The sequence below is a fragment of the Polistes dominula genome, unplaced genomic scaffold, assembly GCF_049000335.1.
Source record: "Polistes dominula isolate Pdom_NZ unplaced genomic scaffold, Pdom_raw_medaka contig_27, whole genome shotgun sequence".
In the NCBI taxonomy this organism is placed as follows: Eukaryota; Metazoa; Arthropoda; class Insecta; order Hymenoptera; family Vespidae; genus Polistes; species Polistes dominula.
The window spans coordinates 3,567,975-3,595,216 of NW_028300906.1; the positions used below are offsets into that span (position 1 = coordinate 3,567,975).

Consider the following 27,242-nt stretch of genomic DNA (forward strand, 5'->3'; position numbering starts at 1 on the left):
ACTTTTCCTTGCACTCACTCACTCACTCGCGTGACTCTAATAACGCAATCAACGAATATAAGAAACTATAGATGAGTTTCTTATCGCGAAACCGATATTTTATTATACGACGAACAACACTGACTTTACATACGCGTATGATTTGAATTTAATTTACGCCCGCCCGGTCATTGACTCTACTTCACGATCAAAATTGTACTTTTTAATATTCGAACAAACACTGACTCTACTTTAAAAACTGCATTGCACGCAGTTTAATGCAAACAAACGAAAATGTCATTCACGGTCACTTCACTGACTCTACTTTCGCGAACAGTCTGTGCGACTGTTATAAATAAAGAAATAACTTTATACGAACAAATACGCTATTATAATTAACTGCATTGCTCGCAGTTAATTTACTGTGTATATTTCAAAAATAACGCGTACGCGAAACGCGACGAAATTAAAATTAACCAACGAACGAATGTGATTCTAAATCCGTGATTTTAAAATTATATAATATAAACGAACAAACACTCCCGTACATTGCCAACACGCCCGATTGCAATGATATTCTGAAACAGAAAAATGAGAAAGAACTATTAATATCATCGTCATAATATAAAAGACACATTAAAATTATCATCAAAATGTTTCATAGAAAATTTATACTTACTTGTAGTCTTCTGTGATGAATGCCCGATGGGTCTCCTACCCTTAAGATGACGATGACCAGTAGACTGGTTACGAAAATAAAAAACTATAATAAAGTTTTTTATTACAAACGCGAACGCGAACGCGATCGCGACCGAGACGTGCTTAAACCGACCGCACTACACGTCAAAAAATCGACTGAAAGAATGTACATGATTAAAGTTACTACAAAATAAATCGAGTATTATTATGTGAAATATAATATGAAAGTGAATATTTAAGGGAAAACAATGAGAGGAATGTGAATATGATATTAATTAGGAAAATGAAAGAAACCAATTATTATTATAATATTATTGATAAGCGGTCTTTAGCTAGATTTCACTTGCCATGGAATGTATAGCATATAAAAATATGATAAACATTACATGGAAAGTAATATCCATTGCCCAGGTCTAACCACGAGGAGGTAACCGCTTCCGAAGACCCAAGAGGGATGTGCATCCTAAAGGTGCTCACATCCGAATATAATTCAAAGGAATGAACCTAATTCTTAGGCCCCACCATTAGAGTACCATCATAAAAAAATTCTTACAATTATTATCGAGAATACCAGAGAAAAATATGAATACTAAAAAATACAAAATGATAAATAAGGAGTGTAACCTGAAAAGAAATTCAATAGAATCATCGATGATACTTAAAGCTAACACACCCTAGAATAACTACAACTTATAAAAATACAATCTATATACATTCATATACATAATTTTTAATCTACCTAAAATAAAGTATAAAAATTAAAAATAGTATACAATTATAAGTCGTTTCATGGAACCTATAAATAAAGAAAATACATTAAAAATAATGATCACACTTGTGCAATGCTATAAAGAGAATTATATAAAGATACAAATTTTCATTTTATTTATACAAATAATTATTTCATACTATCCTACATTACCAAGTCCACTTCTTGTTCCTTTATGGTCCTCCTTTGGTCCACCGGTGGTCGTTTCCTTACCATAATCCAATCTGCAACAGAAAACAAAGGGATAAAAAAGAGTTTAAAAATAAAAGGGATAGGAAAAAGGGGGGATGGGTATAACTTTTAAAGCGGAACTTTTCACGATTTTTTTTTTAAGTGGTTTCCCCCCGATTGGACTAGTCCACTGACTCTAAATTTAGGAGAAACCTACACTCCAAGGTACAGTCCAACACCAATACTAACAGCGAACTTACGGAAAGGAATCCTTGGGTCCGTCTAACAATTAGCGGAAGATGCCTTCCCATACGAATGAAGCTTCAGTTTCCCATGCTAAATGCATATCTATCTATGCATATCAAAAAGCCAAAAAATAAAAAAATAAAAATAAAAAAGACGGTAGCTCCAGCTTAAAAGCTAAATGAACATGATTCTATCTTTGGGAGTAAGATAGAATCATGGCTCGCGTGGGCAGGGTCGCATGCCTGAAGTAAATTCTTTATTCGTAAATGGTACCACCCTTTATGAACAAAAAATTTACCCGCTACCCATTAAACCGCTTCTGAAACAGAAATTTTAATGAATATTAATACAATTTTATTTGCGATGTAAGTAATTAGAACGCTTTGTGTTACTTTCCGATCCAGGAACGCAATCAAGTTAAAGACAGTCATCTGATAAACTGAAAATATAAATTCATATTAAAATTATTTTCTATTCAAAGAACGTTAATGTGTATGTAACGTTTAAACCAATGTATATGCGTTGAAATAATCTGCAAAATAATTAAAGTGTATTAGAATATTAAAATAATTGTTAATTAATCGATAGAAGTATCGATTATTGTTTAAAAGTACGAAATATATTTTCGGAGTACCTTCCTCTTCGAAATTCACTTACAGACTGAGCCGTTGTTCTCTATAACAAAACATGAATTAGAAAGCTGTTTATATTTCTTTTTGTTTTATTTCGAGCATGTGCAACAGTAATTATAATTCTAATAAAGAAAATTCAATATTATAACGTACAGATTTTATTATTTTATTTATTCTAAAGTAAGTATTTTATTGTTCATGAGCAGTGATGACTTCGAGTATTAAACTATGCTGTAATATAAGAAGGGTGTATTAGAATATTAAAATAATTGTTAATTAATCGATAGAAGTATCGATTATTGTTTGAAAGTACGAAATATATTCTCGGAGTACCTTCCTCTTCGAAATTTACTTATAGACTGACCCAATGTTCTCTAAAACAAAACTTTGATTAGAAAGTTGTTTATGATTTTTCTTATGTTGATTATTTCTGCAACGGTAATTATAATTCTAATAAAGAAAATTCAATATTATAACGTTCCAATTTTACCAATCTTTTTATTCTAATGTAATTAATTTATTGTTCATGAGCAGTGATGACTTCGAGTATTAAATTATGCTGTAATATAAGACGGGTGTATTAGAATAATAAAATAATTATTAATTAATCGATAGAAGTATCGATTATTGTTTAAAAGTACGGAATATAATTTCGGAGTACTTTCTTCTTCGAAATTCACCTATAGACTGAGCTGTTCTCTAAAACAAAACATTGATTAGAAAGTTGTTTATATGACTTCATATATGTTGATCATGTGTGCAACGGTACTTATAAATCTAATAAAGAAAATTCAATATTATAACGTACAGATTTTATTATTTTATTTATTCTAATATAATTAATTTATTGTTCATGAGCAGTGATGACTTCGAGAATTAAATTATGCTATAATATAAGAAGGGTGTATTAGAATATTAAAATAATTGTTAATTAATCGATAGAAGTATCAATTATTGTTTAAAAGTACGAAATATAATTTCGGAGTACTTTCTTCTTCGAAATTCACTTATAGACTGAGCCGTTGTTCTCTATAACAAAACATGAATTAGAAAGTTGTTTATGTTTTTGTTTTATTTCGAGCATGTGCAACAGTAATTATAATTCTAATAAAGAAAATTCAATATTATAACGTACAGATTTTATTATTATATTTATTCTAATATAATTAATTTATTGCTCATGCGCAGTAATGAAATTCCAAGTGTTAAATTATTTGTCATGTAAGTAGAGTGTATTAGAATATTAAAATAATTGTTAATTAATCGATAGTAGTATCGATTATTGTTTAAAAGTACGAAATATATTTTCGGAGTACTTTCTTCTTCGAAATTCACTTATAGACTGAGCCGTTGTTCTCTATAACAAAACATTAATTAGAAAATTGTTTATATGCCTTTTTTTGTTGAACATGTGTGCAACGTTCATAATAATTCTAATAAAGAAAATTCAATACGTTCGGATTTTAACGTTCTTTTTATTTTAATTTTATTATTTTATTATTCATGCGCAGTGATGACTTCCGGGACAAAAATATCCTGTAACATAAGTAAAGAGTATTAGAATAATTAAATAATTATTAAATAATCGATAGAAGTGTCGATTATTGTTTAAAAGTACGAAATATATTTATGGAGTATCTTCCTTTTCGAAATTCACTTAAAGACTGACCCATTGTTCTTTGTAACAAAACTTTGATTAGAAAGTTGTTTATATGACTTTGTTTTATATCAAGCATGTGTGCAACAGTAATAATAATTCTAATAATGAAAATTCAATATTATAACGTTCAGATTTTAACATTCTTTTTGATGTAATGTGATTATTTTATTTTTCATGCGCAGTCATCACTCCGAGGCTAAAAATTATTTGTAATATAGATAGAGTGTATAAAAATATTAAAATAATTGTTAATTAATCGATAGAAGTATCAATTATTGTTTAAAAGTACGAAATATATTTATGGAGTACCTTCGTCTTCGAAATTCACTTAAAGACTGAGCCGTTGTTCTTTATAACAAAACATTAATTAGAAAGTTGTTTATATGTTTTTTTTTTTGTTAAACATGTATGCAACGGTAATAATAATTCTAATAAAGAAAATTCAATATTATAAAGTTTAAATTTTAACGTTCTTTTCATTCTAATGTAATTATTTTATTGTTCATGCACAGTGATGACTTCGAGTGTTAAATTGTGCAGTAATATAAGTAGAGTGTATAAGAATATTAAAATAATTATTAATTAATCGATAGAAGTATCAATTATTGTTTAAAAGTACGAAATATATTTATGGAGTACCTTCGTCTTCGAAATTCACTTAAAGACTGAGCCGTTGTTCTTTATAACAAAACATTAATTAGAAAGTTGTTTATATGTTTTTTTTTTGTTAAACATGTATGCAACGGTAATAATAATTCTAATAAAGAAAATTCAATATTATAAAGTTTAAATTTTAACGTTCTTTTCATTCTAATGTAATTATTTTATTGTTCATGCACAGTGATGACTTCGAGTGTTAAATTGTGCAGTAATATAAGTAGAGTGTATAAGAATATTAAAATAATTATTAATTAATCGATAGAAGTGTCGATTATTGTTTAAAAGTACGAAATATATTATCGGAGTACCATCCTCTTTGAAATTCACTTAAAGACTGAGCCGTGGTTCTCTATAACAAAACATTAATTAGAAAGTTGTTTATATGCTTTTTTTATGTTGAAAATGTGTGCAACGGTAATAATAATTCTAATAAAGAAAATTCAATATTATAACGTTCGGATTTTAACATTTTTTTTATTCTAATTAGCCAATAAATCAGCTAATTAGCCAATGAAACGACAGCGATCTTTTACCAACCTACCGCGAAGGAGAAGTGACCACCATTTTGAATCTGTCATCTGTAGTAGTTGCAGCAGATTTGGTCGTCCCGTTAATATCAGGTAATTAAAAGATATTTTCTAACGTTTACACCTTCAAATTATATATTAAACGATAACTGAAAGCAAGATTTTTATACGTGAGTGTTTTCAAAACTAAAAAATACAAATTTTGAAAGATATCCTTGAAAATATAATCGTTGACATTTTTCAGCTTTCCTCCAAATCTCACCACGGTCAATTTATATTATTTTTTCTAGTTTTTATCTTTTTTTTTTATAGTAATAATACTTGTTATCATCTCTAATAATGCTCTAATTAATTATTTTTCATAATTATGTCTTCAAAAATCGTATATCGAATTAAATTTGATTTCTGTCACATATACATACATATAGGCATATATACATAAGTATAGATAACTCATATACGTACACTCACATATTAAATTTTCTTTATATTATACTAATGTAATTTTATTACTTACTTATTTTAGTTTTCCGAGCATTGGGAGAATCCAATACGAATACATATATTCAATCTAAGAATCGTGCTTCCTTTTTCATCAGGGTAATGACTAAATTATCTAGGTAAGTCTATCTCTTTATTTTAAAGCAAAAAGAAGTGTTATAGAAAAAGTGTAAGATAGAAAGAGAAAACGAAAAAGAAAGAAAAAGAATACAAACATTCGACTTCCAGGTAGTCAAATGTGTTCATATATTTCTAGGAAATTCTCGAGATGAAAATAAAAAAGAAACAGTTGAAAACAAAAGAAAAACAGCCGAGCACCGAGCACTAATCATCGAGAACCCGAGTACCCCCGAATACCGAGTACCGAGTACCGAGTACCCGAGTACCCCCGAACACCGAGCACCGAGCACTGAGCATCGAGAACCCGAGTACTCCCGAACACCGAGTACCGAGCAACGAAAGTTCGACACTTTCAAGGATAGACATAATTTCGTATCTCTTTCCCCTTCCGTCTTTCGACAAGTAAAGACTGTCAACAGTAACTAGGTACTAAATTATTTAATAATTTTATTTCTAACCTTATCATTTTGATTTTAATAGTTTAAAAAGTTTTTCATTGCATAGAATGATATAAAAACTGGTTTATTTTTTAGATTACTCTTTATTAAGATTGCTGATACAATTACTGTTTTATTTAGACAACTTTAAAGATCTTTAATGAATATTTTTACTAACATTACATTACTAACATTACATATTTGATATGTAATTTAGCAAGCAAATAGTTGCATACTTTGATAAATTTCACCAATATGTAATAACTTCAACTTTTAATTATGTCAATTCTCATAGATTATTAAATTATTTCTTTCTATTTACCATTGAATATTTTATCAAAAATATTCAATGGTTTTAATGTGTGCCCTGCCTTCAGAAATGATTTATAGGAAATATTGTAATATAATCTTTAGTATGTTCCAGCTTTTTAGACTTTTTATTTAATTTTATTTTATACATCGTCATCCTAAGGGTAGGATACCCATCCTGCATTCATCAACGAAGACTAAAAGTTAGTATATTTTCCTGTCATACATTTCTATGATAATTTCAATGGTTTTTTTTATTAAGACGACGACATTAATTGTTCTTTATCTTTTTCTGTTTCAGATCATTGCAATCGTGCGTGTAGGCAATGAAATACACGTGTGTTGTATCGTGTTAAAATAAAATATAAAAAAGTCGACAAGTAGATTCAGTGTTGATCGTCGCATGTTAAAGTTTCGTTTGCTCGGTTAAGAAACTCGCAAGTTTCTTTTATTCAGTTTAAACATGTGCTCATCGTCATCCTAAGGGTAGGATACCCATCGTGCATTCATCAATGAAGAATAAACGTAAGTCAATTTTTATATTAAACATTTTCTCAATAATTATAGTAATTTTTATATAACAACGATTTATATAATCTTGTTTTTCTTTGTGTTTCAGATTATCGTTGGAATGGTATTTACATTTCATTAATTAAATTCATTTAAAAATTCGTTTAACACTAGATTTGTTTACTATTTTTTAAAAATTTACAAATATTGTTTAAATGAAAAAGTGGGTAGAGGAGAGGAATTAATATTTATGCATATTTCATTACAGCATTAAAAATTAATATATATTTTTAAAAAATATTCTACTTTGAAATTAATTAAATTTAAATTTTATTAAATTACAATTAATTAAATTATTTCTATTATATATATATATATATATATATATATATATATATATATATATATGTAACAAAAAAGTTTAAAATGAATCACATTTGTTCAGTCCATAAATCTAGTGTTAATTGAATTAATTGCATGTAATGCAGTTTTATAGTCATTATTTGTGCATTGTCATCGTCATCCTAAGGATAGGAGACCCATTGTGCATTCATCAATAAAGATTTAAAGTGAGTATATTTTTGTATTAAATAATTCCTCAAAAATTTTAATGATTTTCTGTAATAGTAATGATATTAATAGTATTGTTTGTTATTTCAGTTTCAGATTGCAATAGTGCGCAAAGCAATATGTGCAGTGTTTATGGTGGTATTATCAAACTGCGTGCAATGCAGTCTTTGAATTAGTTGTAGAATCAGTGATCGGGCGAGTAATAAGTTAAAATCAAACGCGAATTAGAGTCAGTGTTGTTCGTCGTATAATAATTATATCGGTTTCGCGATAAGAAACTCATCTATAGTTTCTTATTTTCGTTTATACCGCGTTTTTAGATTCACGCGAGGTGCATCACCATGGTGCAATAGAGCTGCATCTCATTGGAATGCATTGTAAGTATTCATTTTTATTTACATTTTATTTGATTTTATTTTATATGATTTTGGTTAATATTCCAGATAACTTATCATTTTGTTCTATTTTATTTTATAGATATAATCATGGATTCTTTTCCTTTCAAAGATGTTGGATGAATTTTTCGATGAATCTTTGATGGATCTTCGATGGATTTTTGGTGGATCTTCGATGGCAAATCGAGTATCGTCTTTCATCGTCAGACTACAATACTTGCTACTAAGTAGGAGCGTTTTGGAACCATTGCAGAACTTCTTAAACCGTGAGTTTTTATTTAAAGTCCGTCCAGTGCTCAATCATGTCGAGGATGAAAGGTCCTAATCGGCTCGAGTTACTGGTTGTAATTATTTAAATAAACTATTGACGAGCACATGAGTAATTCCTTTTTAGGAGCTACTCATGAAAATTGTATATTGTATTGTATGTTTTATTATTAGTTCAGGATAGGTTTTCTTGTCTCATCGGTTAAATTCATTTATTTATAATGCAATTAATAAATGCACTCTCTTTTTTATTACGTGTTTTGTTCGTGGTCAGTAGTGATGAAATCGTGCATTAATTTACTTGTTTTCGTTTAGAAAAGCATGTAATAAATGTCTTACATGTATTGCTTCGTACATAGTTTATCTAATCGAGATTAATTTTGAGATAAATTAATAGATCTACCGAATAGTAAAGATCTGGTCTATAGTCGATCTATTTCTTTTAAAACTGCACTAGTGAGCCCCCTATTATCTCGTCCGCATGCGGTACTATCCTCGCTAGTAAGATATTCGATAATTATTCTTTAGTTATACAGACATTTATTTCTATTAGAATAAATTACTTTTCTCTTTAACATTTAAATATTGAGAATCTAATGAAATGCAATAAAGTTTTCTCTCAACCCTTTTTGGAAGCACCCACCTCTATCATTCCCTCTTCTCTGTCTAAAAGCGTTAATACTGGCAGCTATAAACACCAAATAGAACCGAACAGAATGCAATAAAGGGTAAACCCCGTATCTATGCGATTAACGTCTACGTGAATGTACGTTATATACAGAAGACCACCACTACCACCATCACCGCCATCACCACCATCACCACCTCTACCAGTACCTATCCTCCATCACCGCGAACATGTACACATACGCCTACGCGTGAAAGCGCAAGCATCGAAAGCAAATCGAACGAGTCATCGAGTTGCTGATAGAAGCTCCAAGTAGTTCTCTCTTTTACCTTGCATTCCCCTCCCTGGTTTTTTCTTCTTTTTTTTCTCTTCCAACCGAGTATTACAAGTACTGGATTTCGAAAGATTATCCTCGATACCGCTTCAGCCACGCCTCTCTTATGCTCTCTTACGCTCTCGACGATCTTTTGCGCGATTCATTGAAAGACTTTTACGCGTTATCCGATGCAGCAGCATATAACAATGACGATCGGATGATATTCCGTGAAATTGAAAACTACGGTTAGTATTACGAGGAGATTTTGTTCATATTATTGTTGTTTTATTTTGGTAATGTTGGCTATGCGAAAAATGTTGATTTCTCTACACAATTTACTTGTTATCCATCGCGTGCAGGGAAAAAAAGGAAAGAGTGAATTATAAGGACAGATGGATAGAGATAGAGAAAGAAAAGTGAAGAGGAAAAGGGTTCTCGCTAACTAACGGCCTCGGCCATTTTTCTCGGTAGCGAAGAGTAGCAAAGTTTCCAATTATCAGTGCGGGCGCTCATTAAACGACTGCCGGCATGGCTCTCATTAGCTACTTAATTAATTACAGACGGGCATGTTTTATATTATACCGTGGCCGCTACGTGCCATACACACGTAGGGTGCAATAATCCGACCCTACATCAGCGTTGCAGTTTCGTCGTGCTTGCTCCTGCCTTTACTGTATTATATAATAGTATGTGTACGTGTGTGAGAAAGAGAGAAAATGTACGACGAGGGAGAAAGCATCGGCCTCGGTAGGCATTGTTTGTTACAAAACACAATTCGAATGCTTGCAGCCACTGCTATTTCGCCTATTAAATAAAATACGAGCGACGTCAGTTGGTGTTCATTAACGGCACGACTAACGAATCGATTGTCGCACGATTGCGCATTTACTCCCGATCGCATGCACAATCCGGCACAAGGGCTATCCAGGATTATAAATCAGTGATTCGTTCGGTGTACAATTGCTTTCCTCTTTGTGTGTTATATCGTTATACACGTGTGTCGATATCCTACTCTTCGCTCTTTGCCGGATTGAAACGCGAATATTATGAGCCAAAATTGCTATACCCATCGACCGACCCACCGACCGATCCACCGACCGACCCACCGACCGACCCATCGACCGACCATACCTCGCTTTGCTGCTAGAAAGCTCTGAGCGCTATTAGATATATATTTTTTTTCTTTTAAGTGTCCTTCATATCGACCACGAGTTATTCACCGAACAAAAGCTACATTAAAAGCTCTGAAAGTGGAGACAACGATTTTTCCTAAAAACCGGATACCTCATAACGTACATATGTTCGATGTTAGTATATTTTTACAATGGTTTTCTACTTAATTAATGAAACTGGATAAATAAATGGTACATTTCAAGATATTATTATTTTGTTAAATAATTTTGGAATATTTTATATTTAAAAAATCTGTCCATTTAGTAAACTTTATCAAATGAAAATCCTGTTGAAAAAAAAAAAACATGAATTCTTATTATTAAATATTCAACAGATAACTCTTTTCGTTCACAATTCAGAGGGATTTGCAACTATATTTACAGAAACGTACACCCCTATCTCTGTTCGTTCAGAAAATCGAAAATCGTTCTACGTTTTTGTTTAAATACGCACACAAAAACGCAAACGCAAACGCCAACGTAAACGCACACGCGCATTTTCTACGTTGTGCTACTCGTTTTCCCGGCTCTTTCAACTACGCCCTTAACAAGATAGCGCGAACGATAGCTTCAATTTCAATCGTACGATACAGTTACTCAAACCGAATAGCCTAGCTATTCCCACTACCACCAACACCACCCACCACTACTATCACCACCATTGAGCTACTGATTCTATATAAAACACATTTCTATACATCTCCATTCACCCTCATTCGATCGAATCCTATAACATTTTACGTCTTTAATTTCGGTTTTACGATAATCAAAACTAACATTACGATGATGATTATTATTATTAACGAATTTAATAAATAATTTCACATTATAAAGAAGGTAAAATTATTCTAATTCGTTAATAATTATATTAAAAAATGAAATTTAATGTATGGTGTAAGGTAAAGGTTGCATACATGATTTTATGAGCTAGAATCAACATTATTTATCGACGAATTGAAGAATCTTGTCCTGTAATCGTATAAATGAAATCGGTCTAACGACCTCGTGGACTCACTTACAGTGTTGGGTCATCGAGCGAGATAGAGAGAGAGAGAGAGAGAGAGAGAGAGAGAGAGAGAGAGAGAGAGAGAGACGAGGTAACGGCGGTTTAGTGGATGGTGAACTACTCTTTCCCGTGGCCAGTGGTCCTCAATCCCCCAGGTTCTACCATTCTACTCGCACGAGTAGGAGGCGGTGGTGGCCCCGACGGCGTCGATTAATTAAAATAGCGCGAACGCGATTTGGCGGCATAGCTGCGGCGGGGGTTGTAGAACCCAATCCTCTCTCTCTCTTTTTCATTGCCGCCAGCAATGCCCAGAGTCCCTCTCTTTACTCTCTGCTTTCCTCCATCCCCCACTACCACCACCACCACCACCACCGCCACCATTTCTCCATTTCTCCAGCAGTTCCATCTCCACCCTCGGCACCCCACGAACCAGACTCGCGGGGCCATTCGGCGTGGTTTACGCGCCCGGCATTCAGATGACCGCATTCGCACGGACCGAGGAATGTCCAACAATATCCGCATGGCTACGGTCAGCGACGACGAGCGCCCTCCGAGCGCCCTCCGAGCGCTCTCTGAGCCTGGAATTCGCCCTCTCATTTCACTTTTTTCCTCTCCTCTCTGCCCTTTCCCGCAACATGTACTACCTCTCTTTTCTTCTATTTCGGCCACTATCTATATCCATCTCTTACCCCTCTCTTTTATGATGCCAGTCGTGTCCCGGTAAGCTTTTCGTTCTGTTGTCACCTATAGAATGCTTTCAAGCCAAGTCTCCCTACTGTTAAAAAGAAACATATCGTTTCTGTTCGACGCCTATTCTTCCCTGACACAAATTTCTTTTTATCTAACCATTTATCTGTCCATTTTGGTTTTTCTTTTTCATAAGTAATTAATTGTTTATTTCTTTTTTCTTTACTATTAGGTTTGCCAATAAGTCCTGTATTTTTTTGTTTACTAATAATTCAAAAATAAACCCACACGGTCTTATTCGAGAGAGCAAAATAATGTCCGTGGGTTTAATGAAACACGTAATTCGGATAGAACCCACTGGCTAGTGTTGTTCGTATTAATCATCAATTCTGTTCGCATAAATTGCAATTTTCATCGTCATCGTATCGATTGTAAATTATCGAGAAAATATAAAATGAAAAGAGAAAAAAAGAAAATGGATAAAAAATAAATATAAAACGGGAAAAAAAATGATCGGGGCATAACCCTGACGCATCTGGAAACGGTCCGATAGTCACGTCCAATCAGTGTTGACTGTACACACACCCACACACACACACACACACACACATATACTTTCGCATACACCCTGTCGTTGGAATTCACAGCTGCCGCCTATTTTTACCCATCGCCCCTATATTTGTATTTATTTTATTGCGTATAAATTTCGTTTATTGTTGCAATTTATTGAATTCGTCTTGTCTCCCCTCCAGACCCTACCCCTACCTCCTCCCACTTTGTCGTTCATCGATAATTTGGTTTTTACGTTGTTCGGTACGAAGTATGGGAGGTGTACCAATTACCTTTCCCGCGACTGTCGCGTGAGAAATTATGCAACCCCAACTACTATTCGTTATGGTGTACACCCCCGTCCTCTTATTTCTTTTATTATCATATTTTTCAATAAAATATCATAACGAACGAAAATCGTGTTGAATCGTTGAAAATCTGTTCCCTCCCCCTCCTCTCTCTCTTTCTCTCTGTCGGTACCATCGACTTGGATGATAATAAATTAGCGTGCTATTATATCCGACTGGAAAGTAAGAGTAGGGGGAGGTTTTAGCAAGCAATACTGCACAAATTTCGTGGGAGAGCCGACGCGTGTACATAGGGGTGTGTGTTGACGTAGTTTTTTGCTTACGTTCAAACCGAATTGTGTGAGTAATCTTTACCGATCGCATTGTACGATCTTATACGGACGATCACGAACAAATTGCCTTCTCGGTGTAAAATATACTTAGAAACAGTGGCCCCGCTTGCACAGAGATAAGCGTAGTCACGCTTTAAACGAGTTAACCGTAAGAGATTAAATCTTCGCGACACGTTTATCGGCGCGTCGAACATGAGAGCACTTATAATTTTCTAAACCCCAATCCTTTTCCCCGTCACCTCTTTCTTCCTCTACTCCGACTACCAAACACGATCGCGTGTTAAATATTTTATTACTCGGTGTTTTATTAATACGAATACTACTTGTCCTCCATGGTGAGGGGCAGGGACAGGGGAAAAGAAAGTGAATTCTTAAATTACCAAGTTGGTTAAACACAAATCGATAAAACAACGGAAATATGAACAAATAGAAAGAAACAAAACAGAAGAGAAGGTTGTAAGAAATATTAAAATGTAGGTAGTAACCTTTTTGCGAGTAATTTTAAAAGGTAACCACCGTGATAATAAAAAAGAAAGTGGATGCTATTGCGTGAGTGCAATAGAGAACGAGAAGAATGCGGTGTAGTTTTGACGGCTAGACTGTGAAAAAATAATCGGCAAACGTAAAAAAGACGATAGCGTTATAAACGTATGTAGGTGTACGATAAAAAACGAGATTTGGACACGAGTCGTCTTGTGAGATTGACGAGCGAGCTTTTCGGAATGAGCGAGTAACTTTTATATTGTTACTAAAACAATTTAAAATTAACATGTTGTCTCTGGTTAAGTGTAGCTGTAAATCATGAACGTGATAAACATTATTGCATTTGTTTCAATTCAATTCAATTCAATTTCGTACGATGCATGTTAGCCTAATAAAGCAGGAATATGGGGGAAAAATTGTTGAATTTTGGAATCCCGTTTGTCAATGTTCTTCCGAAAAAGTTCGAAAATGTCGTACGCAGGACAAGTGAGGAACTCGAAAGATAAGCAGGAAGCATAACTTCTGGAGGCCGGTGGCCGGTGGTCGGTGGTATAACTCAGTAGAAAACTAGCGGGTGTGAGTTGGGATAGGTTGTCTAGCACGCGGATCGTTATGCGTCCCCCGTCGCTCGTAACGCAACTATCTCAAAACTTGTTTTTCTCCTTTATTTTAATAGGTCCCTCTCTTTCTCTTTCCCTTTCATTCCTTTTATCTCGCATTCGACGCTTTCCCTGGCGACTAATTCGACTGCGAAGAAAGTTCGAGGTCAGTAATTGATGCAAACGAGGCCGAGTGAGAGGCTTCTTCACGAATATCGCTTTAATTTAATCCTATCAATTTATCCTAGTCTCCTTTTAGGTAGGCTTTTCTTTCTTTTTCTTTTTCTAACTAATGCACATTTTTCGGATAATATAACTGATGATATACGATAATAATGTACCCTAATCGTAGGATATAGCAGATATTATTAACGAAAATGTTCATGTGAATTAGTAATGTGGTAGAGGAAGAAGAGAGTATTTTCGCAAAGTATGAGAAGAGGACTTGGCTAATTGCAAAGTATTTTTCATGCTTATACCGATTTAACATTACCAAAGTCCGTACGTGTATGGGAACACCGGCCGTTCAAGTATATCGGTTATTGCCTGAATACTAATTAATGAAAGTATCGTGAACGGAACGAAGCAAAGAGAGAGAGAGAGAGAGAGAGAGAGAGAGAGAGAGAGAGAGAGAGAGAGAGAGGGAGTACACGAAGGCATAAGTGCTTTGAAAATTTACTTTTAGTACGTGCTCATTAAAATCCGGTACTTCCTTTTTCATTATAACACACACCTTTACTCTAAGCGAACAATTGTACTTATTTATCCACCTCGACGCGTTCAAGCATCGAATGAAGGTAAAAGAATTGGAATTTTTAAATGCGTGATAAACGCAATGCAAACACATAATAAGAAATGTGGTAAGTTTGAAAGCAGGGTAAACAAAATTGAAGAGTCGAATTCTTTTCAAGTGCATATTGCAAACACTAGCTTTATCTTCAAAAGAATTATAACAAATAATAAATGACAAGAACAGCAATGGTTCTTCTAGAAGTGTAACAACGAGCTCTATGATAAATTGCAATGGAAGGTTAGAGACGTTGATCGTTTAGCGAGGCGATAATTTGCCGGGCAGTGTATTTACCGTAGTTCAATCGATTTCTCTCCGATAGCCGGTTGCGATCGTCTCTCGCTTAATTGCAATCCCGTGGTTTATGGGGTGGAAGAGTTGAGTCAACGTTCCTGACGTGTTCCGACGGGCTGCTTCGATAAACGAGTAGGGTTTTCTCGGCCGTAAGGGTGGCATAAGTCACCCTTAGCTGTGGTCGAGTCAATTCGTGCCGGTACCTCCCCTTCACCCCTTCTCTTCTTTTCTTTTTCTCGGTCTTTAAACTTACCGCCAGCACCACCGACCACGATGATGGCGTTTCTTCGTGTTTCCTTTCGTAAGATCATAAACTTCTCGATATTTCCCAGCGTCGATGTTCTGCTGCCAGCCACCCCTTCGCGTACACACACACACACACACACAAACACATACATACTCGCGAACGAGAAGATTTAGTTCGTTGCGTGAAATATATACAGCTCGTCCATTTAAAAAGGTACTTCGTCGTTGTCTCGCATTTGAATTTATATTTCCTTCACCTTTTCGAAAGTGGTAATAAATCATTTGAGAGCCATGTCCTCGCGGTTCGATTAAAAATATTCTATCTTGAGTCTAAGTCGATATAGTAGTAGTAGTAGCAGTAGTAGTAGTAGCAGTAGTAGTAACAGTAGTAGGTAGGGTAGTAAATTTCAAAAGTGTGCTAACAAAAAAATGAAAGTGGAATCGAATTCTCTTGAAGTGCATATTGCACCACTTGCTTTATCTTCATCGTACTCAAGCGGTTGTGCGACATATCAAATGGTCGTCCTGAGACCACCACCACCCCATTTCTGATCGCTATCGTAAAAATTTATATTCGCTGTCCAGCGATATTTGAAGAGAAGAAAAAGAGAGTAAGGGAGAGAGAGAGAGAGAGAGAGCAAGCAAGCAAGTAAGTAGCAGCACGATGCCACCGATCGTTCGACGATATACTCGAATCCTTTTCTTTCCCTTTTTCTTTCTTGTAATAAAGTGAAAACGACCGTCCAAGATTTGCGGAAAGGAAATAAATCGGCCAGTTCGGACTTTGGGGATCGTTCTTCTCGTACTTCTCAGTCACCCGTTGAGTTAGTTTGGGTTTCTACCTAGAAATATGTATGCCCCATGCGTTTATATAACAACACATAGACATATATTTGGCCGCAAAAGTCTTCTGGAAACGATCCCGCAAGTCGTAAACAAGCCGGGAAGCATGTCTGCCCTAGCAGATATATGACGTAATATTTTTGTGCGTGACAGATCCCGCAGACATTTCCGCTTGCATCGATCGGGCCTCTCCAATACGCATCACAAAGAGCACGCAACACGCTTCTTCCGCGACGGTTACTACTCCCATCTCCGCAAATTCTAGCTAGCTAGGTAGAATATCTATTCTCCTCGTTGGAGTCTTTTCCTAAGGCAGAATGGAAAGGGATGGAAGTAGGGAAGGGAGGGTACGCATGGACGAACAGGAACGCGGACAAATGATTGTTCCATCTTTTTCTTTCCTTCTATAAATCCTCATCTCTCTTTCGTTCATTCAAAGTAACAGTGGCGGTAGTTGTAGGAAGGAATGGGAGAGATCTCTGTTTGCTAAGGAACCTTTGCGAAATCGATATTAGGTCTTGTCCATGATATAGGTTTCTCTTTTCTTTTGTTACCATTGGCTTTGATGTAGCTAGATGAAGTTCTCCGAGTAAAGTAGAGTCATCGACGTACCCAAAGTATTTTCTATGTGTCTTTTCAATTGAAATTATTTTTGTACATTTTACATTTGATTCTTTTCGTTGGAATGATTATTTTGAAGAAATTGGGAGTATTGAATTGATGTTTGTTAAAAAGATTTGAAAGAAAGTTTTTGAACGGAATCGGTGGTGATAGAGGAGAGATCGTACTGTGACAAAGTCGTTGGAAAATTTTCCAAGCATGAGGTTGGAATTGGTCGGTGACTTCGAAAGGGTTTAGTAAAGAGGTGGAGGCTGTGAGTGGAACAGGCCAAGAGAGTAAACAGGAGACGGCTGCCGTCGCGACGCTATATGCCGAGTAACAAGATATTGACACTGGCCGATAATGGCCCTTGGGTCGCGGCCCGACCAAAAAGCGAAGCAGCAACTTGAGAAAATGGAGCTGAAATTGGTGAGAGGCCTTCGGGAAGCAAAGGGAGAACCGGCCACCCTACCACCTTAACCCTACCACCTTCACCCTTTCTAGAGATACTTTTCCGCTCCAGAAATCGTCTTTATCGACCAGGAGTCGGCCGGTGTTGCAACGTCGACTAACTGGCGACACGTCTTTGCCAAGGGTTGGAGGATGAACTTTCGTTCCGCTGATTTTTTCCACTCATCCCTTTTTCTTCCCATTACCCACGCTCGAGTTTTATCCCGTAAACTTGTTCACCGTCCTCTCCACCTCTCCACCTTTCTACTTTCGGACGATAATTTCATCGTTTCGTGTTTGCCGTCTGGGAGAAGTTGACAAAATTGTGGTTCGTTAAAATCCATGGATGTCGCGGCGTGTGGTGTCTTTGAAGAAGTAGAAACTGGAGATTGGTTGGTAGGGGTGAGCTCGCGGCGCGAAATACGTCGGCTCATATCACAGGCGAAACGCGTTGCGCTTCGTTGAACACGATCCTTTCGACGAATATCGAATAATCCCGGATCGCACATCTGACGTTCGAATTGATATTCGTCTTTGTCTCCGCAATGGCCGACATGTGATTTATACCCAGGGATATTGGCTCCAAGATGGCGTAACAACCTACGGTATACCGTGATGGATCGGCTGACGTTTCATACGATCGATTAGTCGAGATCTGTGCTGCTGCGCGTCTTTGCTCCGAGTCACCGACCAAACTATCAAGACCAAAAAATATTATAGACTTTCGTTCTTTCAGCATTCGTAGATTGTCCTTTCGATTGCTATACGAAGACTTTTTTCCCAACAAAATGGATGGGATTGATCGGATTGAAATATGGGTCTAAATTAGAGTTGTACAAAAAAATGATATCACTTTCGTACAATCTCTTGGGAAATTTGTACAATTGTCTAACGATGACAATCTTTGCCATGAATTCTCTTACCCTTTCTCTTCTTTCTAATAGATAGATATGTATCGTTCTACGTTCCCCTATTTTTTTGTCCCACCAAGATACAATTAAAAGCACGAGTCTATCTGTTGTGTTGGTCGACAATGGCGGTTACGCGATTCCGCAAACGTTGTGAAAGCGTGCCACAAAATATGCTCGAACGGCACGCTTTTCGTGAGAGTCTCGCGTTTGGAAGACGAAATGCTTTCATTTCCTGGAATTTATTTTCGCGTCTTCCGACGATTCCTACGTGTATATATTGTTCGAGGAAAGGCCCGACTATATTCCTTAGTAATTGGAGATCATTCTGATCCGTCCTCTTCTTTTCACATTTTTTTACTTTGTGTTCACCCTGACTTTTTTATCTTTTGATACTTATTTAAATAGTAAAACTCTAGAGTGTGCAGGTCTATAAATCATCAAATTGCGAAGGTGTTAATAATGTGAAATTCGATAATACAGTGAAAAATTGGAATAAATGAAAAAGTTGGTCATCAAAGAGTCCGTCAAAGTTTTTATTGTTTCAATGAATAACTCTCAGGTGTCAGGTGTCATACGTCGATGAATGAAAAATCATTCCTTTTTATTTGTAGTTAAATGAAAGATTTGCAGAGTCGAAAAAGAACGGCGGCAAAAGTTGTGTTGGCAAAACGCGTCTGCGTATTTAACGCGATTTACCGCAAAAATAAGTGCCGCTTGGCCATAAAACGTAATGTATTAGCAGGAAAATGCAAATTGAGCTGAAAACCGCGGTTCGAAACAATGCTTTTAGCACTCGACGACGGACGACGGTTCTCTCTCTTGTTCAGGGGAAAAGAGATTATATGGGATGTACGTTGTCAGCTACTTTGTAAATTAACATTAACGTGTTATAAGTAAGTGGCAATTCAAATTAATGCGAATACCAAACTCACGATTTAGTCGTGCGTCGATCGATATTATTACGCGTGTTTGGGCGCGCACTGCGCGCATGCCACTCCGGTGAGCCGAGTTATGAAGCTAATTATGAACGTTGCTACCATTCGATCGATTTAAACACATACCTGGGGTATATCCAAGTTTCGCTTGTAATTAAAGTTATCGATTATCTGCAATATTAAGGTTGCCAAAATGATGAAATTGATTTTGATTTTTAGGATAGAAAAGTTGTTGATTTATTTGTATGTAGTATGATAACGTTAAATTCGCTATGTGTGCACGCGTATTGCGCGCGACTTGAAAGGCCCATTGGTTTGTCGATATTAAGGATAGCGGTTAAAAGAGAGCAACATGTGGCAGCTTGCCTCGTCCCGCCGTAGCTCGCAGGGATGTCGTCGATGCTTTTCTCGATCTGCGTTTCTCTTTTCGTTTCTCTCTTCGTTTCTCTTTTACATATACGCCTTTTCCCTCGACATTCTTATTGCGACGTTACGAAGCTCGTAAATTATTTGCGCCAGCGTGGAACCCGTGAATAGCTCTATATACTACGTTACAATACTTTATCTACTTTATCAAGACACTCTTCTCAATAATCTAATAATAAAACCTACATATATACACATATATGTTTCTTTTTTCTTCTATTGTTAAACAAAACTATTTAGAGTATCAAAAAATTATTAGTAATTCATTTCAATTTACATGGGATGAAAAACTCGCTTTAATATATATTGTAACCAAGAAGGGAATAGATAAGAACAAAATTGTCACAAGATTAGTCGTTGGTTTTGACTAAAGCTTTGACGTCGTATTGAAATTTCACCGTCGTTTTGGATCTATCCGGGTGAAGATTAACGCTCCCTCTCTCTCTCTCTCTCTCTTTCTCTCTGTTTCTGTATCTGAGTTGCGCAGGTTCCACGTCTTTTGGCGTTAATCCAGTTTCTATGGGTTGGAAACGCAACCTCTCGCAGCGGTGCGTTGTACATGGACGAGTTTGTCAGTGAAACGGGCGCTATTAAATCCTAACTGCGTTCGCGAGAACACGCAGCGCGGCAATGCGGAGTGAATGCACACATTGAATAAATTAGAGAGTTGGATAAACACTCGAGGATCAAGCATCAACGTCTCGCTCAGAGAATGAGAATCTTTCTCTCTCTTCCAAGTCCTTCTTCGTGTCCTTTCCTAAAATATCTGTGAGATGATAGTCTACATATTTTTGTTTCTTATATTTTATTTATTAACATTCTTATTAACATCTTTTTCTATTTCAAATATGATCAGCAACAGAAAGTGGTTATTTCATAATTTGAAGTCTAAGTTTTCGTTGCAATGTCTTTTATTTTATTTGTCTTATGTCATATTTCTCTTTAAGTTAGTCTAAGTGTTTCAGGATTTATGGCGAAGATACGTTCTTGAGAAGTACAAAGAGAGGGAGAGAGTCATCTTTTCTGTGTCTTAAGAAGTCAACGAAGAATATACTTTCTTTCTTTAACTTCTTTCTCTTTCGTTCTAGCTTTTCTTTCGCTAACATCCATTTTAAAGAGACTCGCAGAGAGGGAGAGACTCCCGCTTTTACGTCGGTGCAAAAGTGGATGGGTGAAAATGAAGGAGGAAATCCGCTCCCTCAGCAAAGTCCTCCTTCTCCGTAGTCGGCGCATAATTTTTTTATCGGTGAAATAACAGTGGACCTGCTAGTGCAAGTAATTGAGTTCCTCTTCTTCCTTTTATTTCCCATTTACTTAAGTCGCGACCTTTTGTTTTTTTGTCGATGTTATAGGAATACATAAATGCAATACTTTTTGTAATAAGAGAGAAAGATAAATCAATGAAAATACTTGTAAAAAGTTGAAAAAGTAAAAGCTTTTATCAAGGAATAAGTTGAATTATTCTAGTCGCGTATACAGGCTCTAAACATTATCCCGGAATGGAATTAACGAGGGGGAACCAATATAACTGTCCGTGACGAAACAAGCGGTTGGTTTAGAGGTAAGGCCAGCTAATGGTAATTCTAAGCGCGGCTCGACCTTTCTGCGCGCTCGTTGCTCAAAGTCTCGGCTCGGTGTGGCTCCGCAGGAAGACGAATGTTCACGATGCGCACGAACTAGTGTTGTATCCCTTCGCGGCCCCAGAGGGCCGACGGAACTACGCTGTAGGGGCAGCTAAGCATGCACGGCTGAGCACGGATAAATGATTCAGAGTTTTGGAAATATGGAAAGTGGAGTGGTTGTTGCTAGAGTTGTTGGTGTTGCTTGCTATCGTTGCTTGCTATCGTTGCGTTCTTGCCAAAAGAGGAAGGTGTAGGCGGCGGAGGAGGAGCTACTAGCAATGGCCTACCTATCCCAGTAGGCACACACGTAGGTACACGAACTATCCAGGAATACGTGCATCGTTGCTCGTTGGATAGTGCTATCCGTAAGGCATTCGGAACCATCTATATATATATATATGTAATATATATATAGTCGGACAGGTCCTCCTGTACGAAAGAGGAGAGGGTTGAAATATATTCGAGCGAAATCGTCGATGCAGCGATCGAGAGATACGTCCACGCCACGCCGTACATGAATCCTCCGATATTGCGCGATTCACGATCCATCGATTCCATTCTCAATTTCCAGGTACTCGTGATACACGATTTTATAGGGTAGACTCTTGCATACAGTTTGAGCACAATGAGCGAGGTGCTTGAAAGAATACGATTTCTATCCCTTTTTCAAATACTGTTGAATCGATCGTTGTCGCTTTTAGATTATTGTGGTGGTGGTGATCATAGTGACTTTCAAAAAATGACTCCTTTACCAAATATCTTTTTGTAAATTTCAAGTGTTAACCTATTCCGAAATCTGGAAACATTGAAGTTTTGGTGGTTTCTCCCCGTATTCACTCTCCTTTTGCATTAATGTTTGTTGCTCCAGGTGTGTCTTATTCCCAACGGGAAGCTGCTCGGCATTGAGCGCTTTTGCACGGCTCTTACTCAAGGGTTGCCAAACTTTCTTGCAACACGCTTGCCATCGTCCTCAGTACGTACACTACGTATAGATTCTAAGCTCGTGTTGTAAGGCTCGTCGTCGTTGGCTAGTGTGAAACATGGGCGTATATTCGCGCACCAACACTAAAACTTCGCTTTACTCGTAGGTGAGTTTGAGGAAGCGATCGGAAATTAGAAACCATGTGGCGAGAGTTTCGAGTGTGCCGGAATTTCAAAATGCTCCGACAACTACTGCACCCTTCTAACCCCTAATCCTCCGTCTTCCTCCTCAACTGCAGCCCCTCCCCCTCCCTCCGACTCCCACAAACCCGAAAGAATCCGAAACTCGCTAAAACTTTCATATCGTACACGCTGCACCCTAGACACGTATGTGTATTCGCATTATGTAAGTGGAATAAGGCCGTGCCGAGTGTAAAATCTGTATTTTCCGATATCCGCCGGCAGTCTGACCCGTCGACATTGTTTTAAACTCTTTACGAAGGAATCCGCCTTTCTTTTCTGAAATTCAACTTTGCTCCCTTATCTCTTTGTTTTTTTTCTTTTTATTTTTTTTTTTCAATGAGATTACAACGCAAAGGAAAATTTTTCTATCTCGCAAACAAAACTTTGATTCGTTTCTTTAACTAAAAATGTTTCTTTCGGTAAAAATTTCTATTTTTTATATTTCAATATAAAATGATTTGTTCCTATTTTTTATACAAGTGAATTTATCGTATTATATTTTTCTTTCTTTCACGCTGGCGCGAAGCTCTTTGAAAATCAATCCCTTTTTCATTGAATGCTCACTTTGTGTGTGTATGCCGGTTTGGCGAGCCTTTTTATATTTTTTTTTCCTCTTGGTCATCGTCCGACGAAATAACGTTAATTGATTGGTAATCGGTCACGCGTGACCACAGCACCATCAAGAATACATAAATATTTGTTGTTTGGGCGTGGCGCGCAGGAGCGCCGTTAAACGCGACCGTCATATTGTGGGTATACGGTTATTAAAGCATGCATATATCGGACCGATTCGCGTGGGCTTTATTCAAACCATTTTCAAATGGTTCAGTGTACACATCGGCCACCGAGCCTGGGTAAATTTATAACGCGATAGCGTCCCGCCACTGAGAATCAACGACATATTGCTTCCTCCTGCTGCCGTCTTTTCTCCTTCATTCTTGCAAATAACATTGCCACGTTTACATACATTTGTATTCACCTTTCTTCAAATCTTTTCCACCTTTTTTAAGGTTGATTTTTAGTTCATTTCAGTTATCCCGATTGCCAAGGTATCGATCTGTTTCAATATTTTCAACGATATTATCGAATTTTCCTATTATTGGTTAAGCAAAACGAGGAGATCACTTGGAAGCTCAGAATGTCCAGGCTAAAAATGCTTGAACCATCTTTATTATTGATAAAACCCAAACAAAAAACGGCAAGTTGAAGTTAGTTTGATCGTATTCCAACAACTCCGTCGACTTTCTTTTAGCCATTTTTTTCTACTCGGTGTTGATTTACTGACAGTAATTCCGCTAAGAGGCTACTACCGTCGATTTATGACTCGTTCGGATGTTCTAATTCACTTTTCCTGCCGCGCCTCTCCTTCCCTCTATTTCTCTTCCGTGTAAAGAACTTACTTTCTATTTTATTCTCACGATGCGTGCGTTGTCTTCCATATAATTTGATTTTTTCCTACGTCTGAACGTTTTAACGTAACTTCGTTTCGGACGATCATTTTCGTTTTCTTCTTAGATAAATCAAAAAGATATTAGTGTTTGCCACTTTTGAACTTAAAACTGAACTCTGAAGATGAAGAGAGAGAGAGAGAGAGAAAGAAAATCTATTTAACAAGTTTCTTCTTCGAAGGTACAGAATTTTCTCGAATAATAATTCACGCACCGCAGGGGATGCTTTTACCTTGGCAAACTCTCTCTCTCTTTTGAGAAAAGTCATATACATGTAGGAATCGTAAGTATCGGTCAGTTGGAAAGTTAGTTGTGTGCATTTGCTATGTATATGAAGAGGAGAAGAGAGAGAGAGAGAGAGAGAGAGAGAGAGAGAGAGAGTGAGAGAGAGTGCAAGTGTATGTGCAAGTATGACATAACTCAGGGTAAAGTTCTAGCCCACTTGTGCAACGTAAATTATTAAGCATGTGTTGCCTCTTTGACCCGTCCTGCGGCCACGCTACTACTAGGAAACGAGAGGTTGGGATGGAAAGGGAAAGAGAAAGGGATAGATAGAGGACGAAAGGTCAGAGAATCGTCTGTGCGAGGACGCGATCTCGGGTCGTGGGAGCAGCAGGTAACCAGAGGTTTCTCTCTAACTCTTGGTCCTTCTCTCCACGGGATGGAGCACCATTGTAATGCCACGTAATACAATGCAATGCGATCTAAGTGAACTTTGGCCGGGTCGAGAGCATGCATATTAGCCTCATCGCCAAGTAGCATTACCACAAGCACCTCTGCACAGAGCTTTACTTCAACACTATAATCGCGGAAACGGTGCACGCACACGATCGTCGTTCTTTCAGCCCTCCTACAGCAGCGTAGCTTTCCAAGCCCTCCCTGTTGCTATCTTTGTCTGTTATCGAAGCTATATGCTTAGCATCCCTTCTTCTTCATCCCGCATTCTCATCGTCGGGCCGACTTCAATGTGCGCGAGGGTGCCATGGGATTTGCCGGATTAGAAGCGAGAATTAGCAAGCAGACGCGGCAAGATGCTAGCCGACGTAGCGCAAATTATTTGTCGCTTCGTCGCTTTCCCTTTCACCTTGGCACACCATAAGCGGTAAGAGTACAGTATGGAAAAGGATAGAAGCGGTGCTAGTGTGCTAGTATACCCCGTGCACTTATAACTGTGCATCCTGAACAAACGTTACGAAATCCAAATCTCTCGACCTAAATCAAAATCGACATTCATTTTATATACACAAGGATTTGTTCACGTCCGATGGTATTTGTTTTATCTCTTGCGGTTTTATTTATATCTCTATATATCTTTTTCTCTTACTCTCTATCACGAGTTACTACCAGGAGGAGGCATCCCTCGCGTTTTTTCGCTAAACCGACGAATTGCTTTCAACATAGAAAACGATACTCGAGTATCCGAAAAGTTTTTGGCAGAAAAGAAGGAACCTCTCGTAGTAGATCTCTCCTATTACTTGTCCCAAGTATCATCCGTCTGCAAAACTTTTATCGTTAGTGGTTCGAGCAGCGTGACTCGAATCTCCTTCTCCTTCTCTTTCTCTCTCACTGTTACTTTCTTACTCTATAACAGCAGGAAGCTTATCGTATTTACGTTGGCGTTGTCGCCACGATAGACCAAAATCTTGCGTGCTTAAGCAAGGGGGAAATAACGTATCGCTCGTGTTACCGATTAAATATAAGCACACGTCGTTAAAGGCTTCTCAACGGCGACGGTGCTTCGAGTAAAGGGCTATACTACTCTCGCAATGCTATCGTCTTGAGCTTGCTTTTCGTGTAGTAGTAATAGTAGTAGTAGTAATAGTAGTAGTAGTAATAGTAGTAGTAGTAGTATCGTTGTTGTACTTGTCGTAGTCATCTTCTTCGACGCCATAGTTGTCCTCGTCCTCGTCGTCGTCGTCGTCGTCGTCGTCGTCGTCGTCTGGGATATTTGCAAGTCGATTCCATCCACTTAAGCCCGTGGTTTTACGAGGCCATGCATCGTTCCGGCACGTCGATGGCGGGAAATAAACACGGCAGGCGCGTTTCGAATTTAACGCCGCCATCTCGTGCGCGATATGAGCCGGAACCACCCCCAAACCTCATTCTCCTTCCTTCCTTCTTTCTTTTTTTCTTTACTCCTACTCCTTCTTCCAGACGAGCTTAATAGTTAATTAAAATAGCGTAACCACTATATTATACTTAAATCTTGCCAGGAGAATATTATTATCAACTACGGTAACGTTGCTCTTAACCGTTGTGGGAAACCTTGAGGAGACCTTTAATCGTTGCTTTAAGGGAATTAGGATAATTAGCTTCTGTTAATATTTTTTATTTCTAAGCTACTCTACTATTCTATGACTACTTTATTGAATTGAAATTTATTTTGATTTTCACCTGTGACAGTTACATGAAATTACTTATTATAATATTGTCAGAAATTTCATTGATCGCTAAAAAGGAAGCTCTGGCTTTTTTTTATTCTTTTATTTTTCTTCTTCTTCCTCATCCTGACGTCCCATTTTGATTTCCGTTCTCCAAAGGGGAAATTGAGTTTCTACTTTCATTGTATTCTTTTCTCGAAATTGTTAAGCAAATCTCTTCTCGACGTAAAAAGAGAGCTGGCCTCCTGACAATAGAAAAATTCGACTCGGAACGAAATTTCAGTGGATATTAGAAGGTAAGAATATCGATTGTAAGTTATTTGGGGTGTGGGACGAGGGAAAGGCGAGTGGAAAGAATGGGATGGAATATTTCGTTATATATCCGACGAAACGACCATTCGACGCATCCCCCGAGTTTTTTTTTAGCAAAGTTGCAACCGAAGATGGATACCTTCTGTGAAAAAGAAACTACTGGGTATTAGTAGGGGGTGAAAGAAGAACTGGCTTTACGCCATATCGCGAAACTCGTAAAACCGTATTACGCGAAAACTGCCAATGCGCACGATATCTTCGAATTAGAGACAATCAATTATACGAATC

General features: G+C 37.0%; 1 protein-coding gene and 2 long non-coding RNA genes across 4 annotated transcripts in view; all 3 read left to right on the plus strand.

The window, feature by feature from the left end:
• The first annotated feature begins 5,180 nt into the window (after positions 1-5,180).
• Positions 5,181-6,530, plus strand: LOC149033408 (uncharacterized). Its single transcript, XR_016178990.1, has 3 exons — positions 5,181-5,436; positions 5,870-5,963; positions 6,101-6,530. It is a non-coding gene; the product is annotated as an uncharacterized LOC149033408 (long non-coding RNA).
• Positions 6,531-6,655: 125 nt separating this feature from the next.
• On the plus strand, positions 6,656-7,559 carry LOC149033409 (uncharacterized). The gene is made up of 3 exons (XR_016178977.1): positions 6,656-6,913; positions 7,012-7,235; positions 7,330-7,559. It is a non-coding gene; the product is annotated as an uncharacterized LOC149033409 (long non-coding RNA).
• A 77-nt stretch (positions 7,560-7,636) lies between these two features.
• Positions 7,637-27,242, plus strand: part of LOC149033410 (uncharacterized) — a 199,318-nt gene continuing 179,712 nt past the window's right edge. For both annotated transcript variants that reach the window (XM_089179562.1, XM_089179563.1), the window contains exons 1-3: positions 7,637-7,789; positions 7,881-8,167; positions 8,268-8,451. In XM_089179562.1, coding sequence (XP_089035688.1) covers positions 8,298-8,451 — 154 coding nt within the window. In that variant the 5' untranslated portion in view covers positions 7,637-7,789; positions 7,881-8,167; positions 8,268-8,297. The remainder of the gene's footprint in view (positions 7,790-7,880; positions 8,168-8,267; positions 8,452-27,242) is intronic.